The sequence below is a fragment of the Chiloscyllium plagiosum genome, unplaced genomic scaffold, assembly GCF_037043375.1.
Source record: "Chiloscyllium plagiosum isolate Xiang-an unplaced genomic scaffold, Cpla_swu_hap1 HiC_scaffold_5, whole genome shotgun sequence".
Classification (NCBI taxonomy): Eukaryota; Metazoa; Chordata; class Chondrichthyes; order Orectolobiformes; family Hemiscylliidae; genus Chiloscyllium; species Chiloscyllium plagiosum.
Window position 1 is genome coordinate 49,499,056 of NW_028270143.1, and position 15,551 is coordinate 49,514,606.

General features: G+C 41.3%; 1 protein-coding gene across 3 annotated transcripts in view; it reads right to left on the reverse strand.

The window, feature by feature from the left end:
* hepacam2 (HEPACAM family member 2) overlaps window positions 1-15,551 on the reverse strand; it is a 107,521-nt gene that overhangs the window by 13,604 nt on the left and 78,366 nt on the right. For all 3 annotated transcript variants that reach the window (XM_043689951.2, XM_043689948.2, XM_043689949.2), the window contains 2 exons: window positions 9,888-9,912; window positions 7,717-7,754 (listed from right to left, as the gene is read on the reverse strand). In XM_043689951.2, coding sequence (XP_043545886.2) covers window positions 7,717-7,754; window positions 9,888-9,912 — 63 coding nt within the window. The remainder of the gene's footprint in view (window positions 1-7,716; window positions 7,755-9,887; window positions 9,913-15,551) is intronic.

Here is a 15,551-nt window from a genome sequence, read left to right on the forward strand (position 1 = left end):
CAGAACTTCCTAGGGACCTACCAATCATTTTGTCTATCCTTCCTTTTTAGACCTCCCAAAATGTATTACTTTACTCTTAACAGTATTAAAATCTATCACCAATTTACCATTCGATCAATATCAAACTCTCACTTGAAACCATCTTATTCACTATCTACGATCTCACCAATTTTCTTGCCATTTGCAAATTTACTCATTCCACCTCTTACATTCACATTTATATTGTTAATGTACATAACAAACAGCAAGGGTTCCAGCACCAATGCTTGTGGCATACTGCTGCTCACTGGCTTTCGATAACCAAAAAACTCTCCACCATTCCCGTTTGCCTCCTGATTGAAGCTAAGTTTGGATCCAATTTGCAAACTTGCCTTGGATATCATGGGCCCTTACCTTTTGGACCAGCCTTCCATGTGAGACCTTTTCAAAGGCCTTAACTGAAGTCCATGTAAACCACATCACCTGCATCATCCTTAACAATATTTAAGTCACCTTTTCAAAAAAACTCAAATAAGTCAATCAGACAGGATGTCCCTCAAACAATGTCACACATTTTGCCAAGATTGAAATAGTTGTGGTGTGGATATATTGTATGTGTGCCAGAATAATCCCAATGCTCAGGGTATTATGGCATGTAGCAAAGTGCTTGAACAGGCTAAATTCTATAAGAATCCAATAGTGGTACAGGAGTTTTCTGGTTGTAAGTATATACAATAAAAAATGAATATCAAGGTTTAGACATGCAGCAAAGAAATCTGTTTTGTTGAGCGCTCCCATTTTACACCTGCACCTGAACCACTACCACAGATTCAATAAAGTTTATTTTCGGCAAGGAGGGAAAAGAAAATAGAGATGGGGAGTGGAAACAAGAGCGTGTAGTCAGAAGGGAGTAAGAAAATGGGAGAAGAACAGAAAGGTAGAAGAATGTACAAATGCATTGATGGGAAAGTAAGAGTGAATTAGAAGCACTAATAAATTCTTATCAGTCAGAATGAGAGGCTCATGTATGAAACAAATGACCATCACAGAAGGTCAAGTGCAGTTTGGACGACGCAGTCAATAGGAAATGCAATGTGAGGAGAAGTCATCATTATAACAGTGTAGCACAGGGAGTCAATTCTTAAAGAGATAAACAGAGTAAATGCAAAATGATGTTTCCCCTAGCTATGATATCTAGAACCAGGGGACACAGTCTCAGAATAAAAGGCAAGCCATTTAGGGCTCTCATGAGGAGGACTTCCTTAACTCAGAGGATGGTAAAGCTTTGGAATTCTCTTGTCTGGAGGGCTGTGGAAGCTCAGTCATGAAGTAAGTTCAAAACAAGTATCAATAAATTTCTAGTCACTAATGGCATCAAGACATAAGGGAATAATGTGGGGATATGGTGTCGAGATGATTAGCCATGATCTAGAATGACACTGCAAGTGCACAGAGCTGAATAACTTCATCCTGCTCTTGTGTTCCAATGCTCTCAAATCCTGGAGTGGGACTTAAATCCATAACGTTCCAACTCAGAGACAAAAATGTGACCACAGATCCAAGCAATTCTTGAATCTTGTTACTGCATAATGGGCAGAAAAGAGCGAAGTAGGAATTTTGCTCTGGCATCTGTCAAAGGATCAAAATTTTAAAAGATAGCTCCTGTAGAAACAGCAAGATTATTTGCAGCTAGAAATCTTCAACAGGCTTTTAACATGTCTGTTTAACAGGATCACAGCATTCACATCATAAGTCACGGTTACCCGACAATGAAAATTGAACATAGGATCAGGCAGCAGAACTGTTAAAGGAAGGATTCTGAATTAAAGAGCTCAGTTTCCTATGAAAGACATCTTTAAGTGGTGCAAAGAACAGAAAGCAAACTGACATCATTTCAAAGTGAAGGGAAGCAGCTGCCTGTTGAAACAACACATTACAAAACTTAAAATAAACTAGCCTGCATGGCAGAATAAATTGTGTTAATTTTCTACTCTCCCAACAGGCTCCCTCTTGTGTCCACTCCCTCTGCGACCTCCCAATTTTCCTTTAGTCTGTCTATCACTCCCATGTAAAAAGAAAGCTGCCTCTGTAGAGGCCTCTCAATCCAGCTCCCCCAACAGCCTTCCTCCTGCTGTTCACCCCGATCATCCCTGCTCCCAAAGCAAGCGCAACTTCACTCTGCTCCCAGGACAAACCCCACCTTCCACAGCAGGTGGTCCTTCTTCATTCAGCTCCTCAAGCAGGCCTCATCTCCCAATGACCCCACAGTAGGCCTTGTCCAGACCCCATTCCGGAAGCACATGCCCCATGCCTCCCCAATTCTGTGCCTCTAACTCTCCCCCTAGTGCCACTACTGACCTTTGTCCTTCTCCAGCTGGGGCCCAAGCCTCTGCCTCATCCCTCCAGCATTTATTTGAATATCAATCCATAGATGAACACCTTGCAACTTCACTTACTCCTTGAAATAACTCCAAAAGACCAATATCCCGTCATCAAATTACCCTTTATTTATACATGGAGAGTCCTTAACACTGATCCAGCTCCCTCAGAGCCAGTTCTCAAAGTGAAGGGAACCTGACAATCCTGTTTTTTTTTCCCCAGCACCCATGTTGTGTGTGTGTGTGCAGGTGTGAGACACAGTGAAAGACACAAGGTGCACAAGTCTTTATTCAAATTTCCACGACCAGGAAGAAAGGAAACACCCAAGTGGCCAGTGACAAGCAGTGCAATGCTGTGTGATCAAACAGTGAAGGGGAGGATAGGGACTAAATCAAAATAGAGTTGGAGGGGGAAATAATGCACTCCACTCCCTGCGGCGTCCACCTCTCCCTGAACAACTCCAGGGTGTTGGTGGACACCACGTGCTCCTTCTCCAGAGACACCCAGGCTCTGACACTTATGTTTGTTTGTGTTTTTTTTAACCCCCACACTACTGCCTAACTGCGGTAGTGCTTATTTTTCCCCAGCACCCATGGTGTGTGTGTGCAGGTGTGAGACACAGTGAGAGACACAAGGTGCACGAATCTTTATTCAATTTCCACCACCAGGAAGATAGGAAACACCCGGGTGGCCAGTGACAAGCACTGCCCTTCACATCAAAGGGCAATGTGGTGTGATCAAAACAGTGAAGGGGAGGGCAGGGATTAAATCAAAATAGAGTTAGAGGGGGAAATAATGCACTGTACTCCCTGCGGCACCTATCTCTCCCTGAACAACTCCAGGATGTTGGTGGACACCACGTGCTCCTTCTCCAGAGACACCTGGGCTCTGACACTTCTGTTTATATCTGTCAGCCAGGGCTCCCTGATTGGCCCAGATTAACAGCCCCAAACAGAACTCATTTTTTATGAAGTCCACTTGGCTGACCTTGTTACAATCACCACACTCTTGTTTCTCCCAAAGGTATGGATGTTAGCAACAACCTGGTGTAAAAGCCTGGACCTCTGAGGCACTGAATTTCACAAATATTGACAGTCAAATCTTGACCTGCATGCTTTGAATTGGAGCAGGATCTTTATCTCTGTCCATTCTGCCTTGATGAGTATGGCTGAGGAAAAGGCAGGTACTACTGCTGTAAGAGTTGCTCCTACTGAAACTGCTATTAGTGATGGGCAATAAAAGCTGGCTTAGTCAACAATGCGTATAAATCGGCTATCAGAGGGTAACCTGAGGAACCAGTGACATCATTTGAAGCTTTTGTCTGAAGTGGAAGTAATGAGCATGATTAAGGGAAGTGTGGGCACCACTGGTCCATGTTTTAATTTCAGAATCACCTAATTGTTATGGTGCAAAAGGAGGCCATTTAGCCCATAGTGTCAATGCCAATTCTATTACATAATGCCAATCTCCTGCCTATTCCCTATATCCCTGTACACCATTTCCATCTCGCTATCATAAAGTACTTCCCATCATCATCTGCCAAAGAAAAGGCATGTTTGAAATTGTTCCCAGCTTTTAATTTGGAGATTAATTAAGCCCAATTCAGAATTATGGAGTAGTTTTTAATACAATGACATGTTGCAATCAGTAAACAAAAAGCAATAAACTCTTGATCTGTAGCTAAATATCAAAGATTAAGATGTTAAATAGGTGTAGGCCTAGTCAAATATTTAATCGAAGATTAGCAACTCATGCTTGACTTACATGGTCTGTGAGAAAGGACATGATGTTACAAGCATCTTAAAATTTTTTTAAAAATGTCTGTTCTTTATGACGGTACTGACTCACACTAGGAGTATGCAGAGGCTGGGAATAAAAAATAAAGTTAATTCAAAGGGGAAAAAGGACCACCAGCTGCTATGTTGAGCAAACTATACTGGGAACCAAAAATCCTGAATTTACTTATGTCTAATTTACATACAGTATTGGGTGCAGCAGACTGTACTGTATTGGTGGCTGTGAACTGTGACCATGAACTCGCTTGACTGGCTTACCTACTAGTTCAACTGTGACATTAAATTATTATGATCATGATGTGGTTACGTTTTTGTGAAGTGGGTGAAGAGGGTCTAGCAGAACATTGAAACTAGAACCAGCTGGAAGAATTGCTATTTTCATGAATGCAGCTTATTTATTAAAACAGAAATAATATCCAAGGACTTTTAAGGTGCAAGCAAATAATTTTGTGTCCATTTAGAAGCACTAGGCTGGGTTTAGTAGTGACAGCAGGAATCTCACAAAACCCATTCTGGTAATGGTCAGCAGGACTTGGAGTGTATCTTGTCAGCAACAGGCTACCATCCTTAATGGTGATGGTCACAAGCCACTCAAGAGCTGCTGACCAACTAAAGGGCTGGAAACACAGAGGTGCCATTGGGAGCTGTGGCTACTGCTGGGGTTACATGACGAGGGTGAAGGACATCACAGTCAGTCATGCAGGACATGGTGATGGGAGGGCAGGTTGCATGCCAAGGGTCTATAAAATCTTTCTTACTGTCCTGGTTTAACACCATCACCTTGATAAATTGTTTACGATCCTTCTACCTTTATTAGTTTGTACAGTTTTGGATTACTCATTAGTTAGATGCTTGGCATGCGACTCTTAAAGCTATCATGCTTTATCAGTCATTTGGTTTGTTTCCAGCACTACCTTATTTTTAATGTTATGTAATTATGTTATTTAATTGGATTATAGGTCATCCCTTCATTTGTTATTCAGCTATTGACATTTTGCTCGCACAATCTGACATTTTTAATCACCTGCAGAGACTTATTATTTTCCATTCCAATCACATCATTTGTATGACCTTTTTACTCTCTCTGCCCTTGATTTCTCTGCCCATAAATTCTGTGTCTGTGTGATTCTCCCTCACTTCACCTGATGAAGGGGCTATGCTCCAAAAGCTTATGATTTCAAATAAACCTACTGGTCACATTCTAGGCATTGAAGCAGATGCTGTGCATCCACCCTACTTTTAACTCATCTGAGATGGAACAAGTAAAAAGATTACAATGTACCCAATACAAAAGGCCAGAATTCCAAGACTAAGAAAAGGTTAAGGATAAAGATGATGAGAAAGTAGTCATTAGAAGAAAATACAATATTTTTTGCAGCAGTAGCTCTGCATAAACGTAGCAGACTTTCTCCTAATCCAACCTATTCATCTTAATGAATTTCTTGAGGTCAGCTTCATTCACTTTATAGGAAAGATTCTACCTCTGCTAATAGTCTGCTACAAGGAAAGGGGAGATTGGTTGCTATAGGCCTCAGGCACTTGCATTAACAGAGTAGGATGGCTGGCTATAGAATAACAGGAGAAAAAACACTTTATGAAGTAAATATGTACAATGCTTTGAAGTGAAGGAAGGAAATAAACCATTCTATATTTAATTGGGCTCCTTAAATAACAGACTTAAAATATAAATAGACTCACTGACCCCTTAGTAATGAAATAATATGATGGAAAATGTAACCTCTGAGAGAAGTCTATCATTAAAGGTAAAGGTAAAAATCACCATAGTCATACCACACAATGGGGTGGCTCTCTCATTCAAAAGAGACAACTGGTGATGACTTAACTTGAGGGTCACCATAGGTTGAGGTGAATCCTTCATGGTAACCTCGGCCATTGTCGGAATTGAAACCCCCGCTGTTGGCCTTATTCTATATCACAAACCACCTGGCTAACCAACTGACCATTTAGCTGATATACCCAACCTTATTAGAGCAGACTCATTTAATATCTTCCTTCGATTTTGGTGTAAAATCCCACATTTTGTGACAATCACCATGAAACAGACAGCATAAAGCCTAGATAACTTCCTTTCCCAAGTGTCTCTCATTTGTTCCTGCTCTCCTTAATCCATGAATCCATAATAATATAACCTATACTACCCATGCCTATGTTTCATTGCTTTAATGATATTCTTGCCTTTGACACATGGCTATCCACGGTACTCCACAGTCACTCTTCCATAGCTCATTTTTATACCTGTATTCTCATTTGGAGGAACAAACTCAGAATAATTTGGAACAAATATCTGAGGCCATCTCTGAAAACCAGCAAGACAGATTTGACCCAGTATATTCAGTAATTTGTACACGTTTCCACAGGTTCTCAGTCTGTCTCCAGCAAGATCACCTCATGATCGGGGGCAGGGATGAGGACAGTGGGAGAGAGAGCACACAATTGGTGATTGTTCATCTGAACCATAATAATGCCATAGTGGGTTTAATATCCACATCAACTGTGGATCTTCATGCAGGACTGCTTTCTTCCCTTCATATACCCATCCATGCATGTTGTGGATTGGTGTCCTCCAAGCTAATAAACACTTATCTCTCATTGTCTATGAACCCATATGACGAGTCAAATATTTGGCAATGATTTTAACAACATTTATCAAACCCTTCATACAACTGCAAATTGAAAAAAAAATCTTTTTAATATGTCTCCTTTAGTCATAGCAGTATTTTCAAAATGTGTCTACAATAGACACCTCTTACAAAGTTGTTCCATTCCAAAGAACTGAAGAGAATGACATCTGATGCATTGTTCGGTTCAATTATAAATTCAACAGTTTAGCAGAGAAATAATTTATTTGTAAAGCAGTATTTAAAAAAAAAGAAATGTTTTGCCGCAGTGAACAGTTTGAGAATTATTAAAATCAATTGTATAACACAAACTTATTTTTGTCTATTATGTTCCTGTCAGTTCTTTGCTAAAATGAATCTCACTGACCTGTTCTCACATCCTTGGAGATTTCTGACTTCCAAATCTACTCTTCCCTTAAAATATTTAAGTCTCTATCTCAACTATTCATATGACAAAGCATCCTGCACTGTTCTTTGCATAAATTTGTTTTTCTACCCTCTTCCCTCACTCTTTTAATAACAATTCAAATTGATTTCCATTCATCACATCTGAACGAAAACAAACTAAAAAGCCTAAAAATAAATGTTTCTCCCAACATGATCAGAATTGGTCAGAATTTAGAAACTATGATCAAATTTCTCCTGTGTTTCTTTGCTTCATTGAATTCAGCCCCCTGAAAACAGAGACAATTCCATTACTGTTGTAATATTGTCCTTTATGATATTTTGTACTGTTTGTTTTGTGCTGAGATAGTAAAGTCAAAGTCTATCACAGAGATTATTTGTGGTGACCAGAATGGTAATATAGTCAGTTGTACGTTTAATTATAGATATTTGGCAGTTCGATTTGCATGTACAAAAGTTCTTAGTTGAGTTCATTCACATAATTATATTTAATTCTTAAATATTGCATTGAATATTACCTGATACTTGGTGTGCTTGTGTATAATATGCTGGTGACCTACAATATATTAAGAAAACAAGCTGAATGCGGTGAATTATGACTGGATTGATCACATAGTTTTACCACTTATTTATACTCATGTGGCTCATCAACTTTGACTCTTGCAGAATCTCGCAATTTCATCATATACTTTTCAGACCAAACCTACTTCTCTATTTCCTTAAAAAAAACTCTTTCTGTAAACAGTGAGCACATATATTAATAGAAAAGCCAATTTGGTTGAGTTAAAACTGTTAACTGGAAGAGCTATATAAAAGGGCCAAGAACTGTTATATGTATATCTATATATTTATCAGTAATGCTTAGTCCTCATTTGTTCCTGTGTTTGATGGAGGTGGCAGATAGTGAGAGCAGTACGCTATCAGCAAGCCGATGGAAACTTATCCATTTCCCACTGAACAATGCTCATTCCCCTTTCAGCACCCCACCTTCTGTAAGGCTGATCATGCTTAAATCTCTGGCAATACTGAGACTTCTAACATTGGCCAGACAGCAGCCACGAATTCAAGAAGGAGAAGTGTGAGATGGATAGGGATTGCTGTGGGGTCATGAGCATTTTTGGGGTTGTTGTGGGACAAGGGGAAGGCAAGTATTGTTGGAGCAGAGGGACAGCTGTGTCAAGGACATCAGACGGATGTGCAGTGTTGGTGGGGAATGGAGGTGGTTATTGTTAGGGTGAGTGATGAGGCTCCGGGAGAGTATGGACAGTGTAAGGGGTGCAGAAGAAGTTGAGGGAGGGAATGAGAGAAGGGTTGATCAGTTCCCAGGTGCTGAGGAGGTGTGGCTGGGAATGAGTAGTGTTGAGGATGTAGCAATGAATGAACATTATCAGGGTTAAGTGAGAGGTGAGGGATAAACAGTGTTTCAGGAGGAAGAGGAGACAATGAGCAGGGTCAAGTCGCAGGAGTGGGTGAGCAGGGTCAGGGAAGAGAGTGATCAGTGTCAATGTTGTGGAAGGGGCTGGCAGTTTTGGGGACAGGATGGAGGGGATAAGCATTAGGTGCTAGAACGTATATGCAGTCTTGTAGGAGGAGGAGAGGGTAAGCAGTGTTAGGGTTGGAAGGGATTTTTTAAACGCTTTTTCTATTTTCCCTCTGCCGTTCATCACTGTCTTTTAGGAATATAAGAATATAAGAAAAGGAGTAATCTATTCAGCCCCTCAAACGTGTTCTGCCATTCATTGTGATTTGTGGCCCAACTCTGTGTATCTGCCCTTGCCCCATATCCCTCAATACCTTTGCTGAACAAAAAATTATCTTTCTCAGATTTAAATTATCTTTCTCAGGGCAGCACGGTGGTTCAACGGTTAGCACTTCAGCCTCGCAGCACCAGGTACTCAGGTTCGATTCCAACCTTGGGTGACTGTCTGTGTGGAGTTTGCATATTCTCCCTGTGTCTATGGGTCATCCAGTTTCCTCCCACATTCCAAAGATGTGTAGGTTAGGTAAATTGCTGAAACTGTGTTGCTGGAACAGCGCAGCAGGTCAGGCAGCATCCATGGAACAGGAGAATTGACGTTTTGGGCATAAGCCCTTCTTCAGGAATAGTGTTCAGGGATGTGTAGGTTAGGGGTAAATATAGAGAAATGGGTTTGGGTGAGATACTCTTTGGAGGGTCGCTGTGGACTTGTAGGACCGAAGGGCCTGTTTTCATGTTGCAGGGATTCTAAATTCAATAACTGATCTAGCATCAACTGTCATTTTTGGAAGAGGGTCCCAAACATCTACCACCCTTTGTATGATTAACAGTGTTTGAAGAGTTGGGTAAATATCTGTGTAGGTACAGAGCCCAAGAATTCAAAACACAGCTCAGTTTTGAACATGATCTCATTGTGTCTCAGGTAACGCAAGTCACAATTTTAAACTTCCAAGGTCAATTCTACATATGTGTCCAGGTCAGGAACTCTGCAGGTTCCCGATGTGCACAAGCAACAAACATTTGAACACGTTCTGCTGTTGTCACCTGAAGGTTCTGCCCAATTTACAACTTCAATTCTGTATTTTCATTTTTAAGACATCTGGTCCAGCAAAAACTTAAAAGTGAATTTTTTAGAAATAACAATCTCAGGAAAATCAAAAACTTATCAAAGTTACAAGGACAGCTTTAAAAAAACTTGTCAGATTGTCTTACCTGTGATACAGCTCTTCTTTAATAACTGTTAGAAAAGAAGCACAAATTCAGACATATTTAGTCAAATTATACTGTGAAAACTACACAATCACATGGGAAAGAAAGCCACACCGTACTAGAATTCAGTGAAGGGAACTAACCATTATGGAGCTGTATGAGGACCAGCACTCCTGACAATGATAACAATCAGCTCTGACACTGAAACATCACATAATTATTACACTCCAGTATTTACATTGATGCATTGCACAGTTAATAAAAAAGTGAAAGTCAATAATGATAACAAACTTCCCAAAAACCAGACACAGTTTCATAGTAACAGAAACAGGAGTAGGCCATTTGGGCTGCCGAGCCTGCTCTGCCATTCATGGCTGATCTATCCATCATTTCAGCTCCTCATAATTGTATTATCCCCATAACCCTTAATTCCCCCACCATACAAAAACCCATTCAACTGTGTTTTGAATATATTTAATGAAGCTTCCTTCGGTAGAGAATTCCATAGATTCACTACTCTCTGGGAAAAGCAGTTCCTCCTCATTTCTGTCCTAAATCTACTCCCCCTAATCTTGAGACCATGTTTCCTGGTCCTAGTCACTCACCAACAGAAACAACTTGCTTGCCTCTATCTTACCTATCCTTTCATAATTTTATATGTTTATATAAGATCCCCTCTCAACATTCTAAATTCTAGCGAGAACAGTCCCAGGTGGCTCAAACTCCTTATCTCCGGAATCGACCTGGTGAACCTCCTTTGCACCGTCTCCAAAGCCAGTATATCCTTTCTCAAGTAAGGCGACCCGAACTGCGCACAGTACTCCGGGTGCGGCCTCACCAACACCTTGTACAATCGCAGCACAACCTGCCTGCTCCTAAATTCAATCCCTCTCGCAATGAAAGCCAATATTCTGCTTGCCTTCCTGATCACCTGTTGCACCTGCAAATCAACTTTCAGAAATTCATGTACGAGCACTCCTAAGTCCCTCTGCACAACAGCATGCTGCAATCTTTCACCATTTAAATAATACTCTGAACTATTATTTTTACTTCCAAAGTGGATAACATCACATTTACCAATGTTGTCTCCATCTGCCAGACCCTTGCCCACTCACTTAACCCATCTAAATCTATCTGTAGACCCTCCATATCCTCTGCATAATTTGCCTTTCCACTCAATTTAGTGGCATCGGCAAACTTGCAAATGTTACACTTGGTCTCCTCTTCCAAATCATTTATATATGTCATGAACAGTTGTGAGCCCAGCATCGACCCGTGTGGCACCTCGCTCACTACTGACCTCCAACCAGAAACACCCATTTATCCTAACTCTCTGCTTTCTATTGATTAACTAGTCCTCTATCCATGTTAGTATATTCCCCACAACTCCATGTATTCTTCTCTTACGGATGAGTCTTTCATGCAGCACCTTATCAAACGCATTCTGGCAATCCAAGTATTCAACATCCACCTGTTCCCCTCTAACTAACATGCTTGTTACATCCGCAAATAACTCCAGTAAGTTTGTCAAACATGACCTTCCCTTCCTGAATCCATGCTGCGTCTGCCTGATGGAACCCTTTCCATCCAGATGTCTCACTATTTCTTCTTTAATGATAGCCTCCAGCATTTTCCCAATTACAGATGCTAAGCTAACTGGCCTATAGTTACCTGCCTTTTGCCTGTACCCGTTTTTAAACCACGGCATGACATTTGCTGTTTTCCAGTCCGACGGGACCTGCCCAAGGGGAAGCAAGCTGATTTGAATGTCCTGATTACTAAGGTGATCTTTGCCTCACTCCGGTGGATCAAGACTTCGAGCATTCCAGCCTAACAAGGATCTCCTGGACAAAGGCAGGCATCCAGTCCTCGGCTTAACCTGCTGGAGGCACTGGACTGACTGGCAGAAGGGAGATGGAATGGCAAGGCAGCTTTGGAACGTCCTGGGATGAAGAACCTTGCTGGACACTTGCTGTGGAGCCTTCCTTGCTTTGCTGAGCACCTCCTTCCTATTGTTTCCTGGCAGTACCTCATTGAGGGGAAGGAACACCTGGAGAAGATTCAGATGGCTCTTTTCCCTCATTTCGGCACTGTACACGTTGCTAAAGTAATGGAATGCAGGCATGAGCCACTGTGTACTCTGTGGCACCACACCTTCCATGGCATTTGATATCCTATGGAGAAATTCTTTCAATGGAGAAAATCACAGCTACAGCCAATGACCTCATTCAGAATGTGGAAAGATCCCTTCAGCCTTTGCTTTGGTCTGTTCATCATCTCTAGCAACTCTGCTTGATGTTCCAGTGGCAGTATGTATCTTGTACATCTGCAGTACGTGCTGATCATAAGAATGCCACACTACAGTGAAAACCAAGTGCCATTTACCTTTGCAGCATGCAGGGGATTGTTCATCCACTTCCTAAACACAAAGTTTCCTCTGTTTTAACCCCACGGCCATTGACATGGGCTGCCACCTCCATTGAGGTTGATTTGGTCTGACAGGAATGCTTCCTGTTGCCATACCTGGGAAAAACCTGCTCCTTGGTGCTACCTGACCTGCTGTGCTTTTCCATCACCACACTCTTGACCACTAAACCATTGGGCCACTCTCTGGCTGCAGTCCAACATTCCACAGGGTAGCAAGCTGTATAACTGACAAAAGGTGAGGAAATCGCATAAGTGAAAATGTGGTATATACAGTTTTAGAACCAATATGGCAGATGTCCAGCAAGGTACCTGGCTTGCAGCGAATGTTTAAGTGTCCTTTAAGGATGGTGCCTGGACCTTCAAACCCATGAGATAAAAGCAGGGGTGTTGACTTCCTGCCCATCCTTTCCACAAGATTTGCCATATTCTACAGACATGTCTATCCAATTAGCTGACAACCCCATCATTGCATGAATAATATACAAGTGTCACTCACTTTGGGTCCCATTACTGGATATTTACTCTGGAACTGAAGAGTCAACTGATTGACTAGAAAGGGGGTGGAGTCAGAGCTTGGACATTGAGTTTGTTGAGGTGGCAACCACAATAAATTCAACCTGTCTCCCATTTTGCCAGAAACAATGGTGATTCATTGAAACTGAATATTAGAGAACAGTCTGACAGCTACTGTGTTTGATAGATTACATTTTGGAACTTTTTAGTCATTTAAAGTGAATAGCCTGGTTGAATTAGGCAGCCCCGTCGTGATACTGATACTGATTGTGGGAAACAAAAAGATAATTTTGCCATCTGAGAATACAACATCAACTTACTTATGTAGGCAGAAAAAGACAGCAAGTTGGCTAATTGTAGAAACATATAAGTATGAGGAATAAGAGTAGGGCATTTGGCCCTTTGAGCCTGCTCTGCGATTCAATAAGATCATGGCTGATCTAATTTTAATCTCTCAACTTTACATTCCTGCATGCTCCCAATAAGTTCTCATCTCCTTGTTAATCAATAATCTATCTACCTCTGCCTTAAAGATTCTGCATCTACTATCTTTTGAGGAAGGAAATTCCAAAGACTCACATCCCTCTGAGTGAAAAATAAAATTCCTTATCTCTGCCTTAAGTGGACAACCTTTATTTTTAAAGAATGACCCCTTGGTTCTAGATTCTCTCACAAGCGAAAACATTCTTTCAACATCTACCTGGTCATGTCTTCTCAAGATATTATATGTTTCTATCACATCAGCTCTGACTCTTTTACACTCCAGAGGATAGAGGCCTAGCCCCTACGTAGCCTTTTCTCATAAAGCAATCCACTCATTCCAAGTAAACCTTATCTGAACTGCTTCTAACAATTAACATCCTATTCTAAGTATGATGACCAGTGCTGTACACAGTACTCCAGATGCAATCTCATCAATACCCGGGCTAACTGAAGCACATCCTCCTTACTCTTGCATTCAATTCTCCTCACAATAAGCAAGGATATTCCATTAGTTTTCCTGATTACTTTTGTACCTGTATCCTAACCTTCTGTGATTCAAGAACCAGGACACCCAGATCTCTCTGCATCTCAGAGCTTTGCAACTTCTCACCATTAAGATAATTTTTAAAAATGTTTTTGTCAAAATGGGCAATTTCACACTTTCCCACATTAGACTTCATTTGACAGATCTTAGCCCATTCACAGCCTATTTGCATCCCTTTGTAACCTCCTTCTGTCCTCTTCACAACTTACTTTCCTATCTATCTTTGTGTCATCAGAAAATTTTGCTACCATACCTTCAACCCCTTTATCCGTATCATTTATATAAGTTGTGAAGAGTTGAGGTCCTGATGACTGTGTCACAGAATCATAGAGAGTCATAGAGTCCTATAGCAAGGAGACAGCTCCTTCGGCCCAAACTGGTCCATGCTGACCAAAATGTCCATCAGCGCTCACCCCATTTCTCTGAACTTGGCCCGTACCCTTCTAAACTTTTCCAATCCATGTGTTTGTTCAAATGCCTTTTAAATGTTGTAAATGTACCCACCTCAACCACATCCGCTGGCAGCTCATTTCATATGCGTACTACCCTCTGCATAAAAAAGTTGACCCTCAGGTTCCCTTTTATTCTTTCCCCTCTAACCTTAAACTGATGCCCTCTAGTCCTTGATTCCCCAACCCTGGGAAAAAGACTGAGTGCATTCACCCTATCCATGCCTCTCATGACCTCATACACTTCTATAAGATTTCTGTATCCAAGGAAAAAGTCCTAACTTGTCCAACCTCTCCCTATAACTCGGACCATTCAGTCCTGGCAACATACTTGTAAATTTCTTTTGCATTCTTTCCGTGATCAAAATTGAACACAATATTCCAAGTGCAGCCTCACAATCGTCCTGTATAACAGCAACATAACTTCCTAACCTCTATATTCAATGCTCTGACTGTGCAGGCCAGTGTGCCAATAGCCTTCTTCACTGCACAGTCTACCTGTGACTCCACTTTCAGAGAACTGTGCTTCTGAACTCCAAAGTCCTTCTATTCCACTTCACTCCCTAAGGCCCTACTATTCACCATGAAATTCCTACCTTGACTTGACTTTCCAAAATGTAAGACCTTACAGTTATCGATATTAAACTCCATTTGCCATTTCTCAGCCCTCTTCCCCAGCTGATCAAGATCCTGCTGCACTTTTTGATAATCTTCCTCACTGTCCACAATACTGCCTATTTTAGTGTCATCTGCAGACTTACTAGTCATACCTTGTACATTCTCATCCATATCATTGATATAGATAACAAACAGCAATAAGCCCAGCACTAACTTCTGAGGCACTCCACTAGTCATAGGCCTCCAGTCCAACAAACATCCTTCCACTTTTACCCTCTGCGTCCTATCATCAAACCAATTGTGTATCCAATTTGCCAGCCCCCCCTAAATTGCATGTGATCTAACCTTCCAGAGCAGCCCTGCGTGTAGAACCTTATCAAAGGCCTTACTGAAATTCACATAGACTTCGTCTACTGCCCTGCCCTCATCAACCTTCCTGGTCACTTCATCAAAGTGCTCTAAGAAACCTGTGAGGCATGATCTCCCATGCACAAAGCTGTAATGACTATTCCTAATCAAACTCTGTCTTTCCTAATGCATGTATATCTTATTGCTCACAATCTTCTTAAGTAATGTACCCACCACAGATATTACGCTGACTGGTCTATAGTTCCCAGGTTTTTCCTTGCAGCC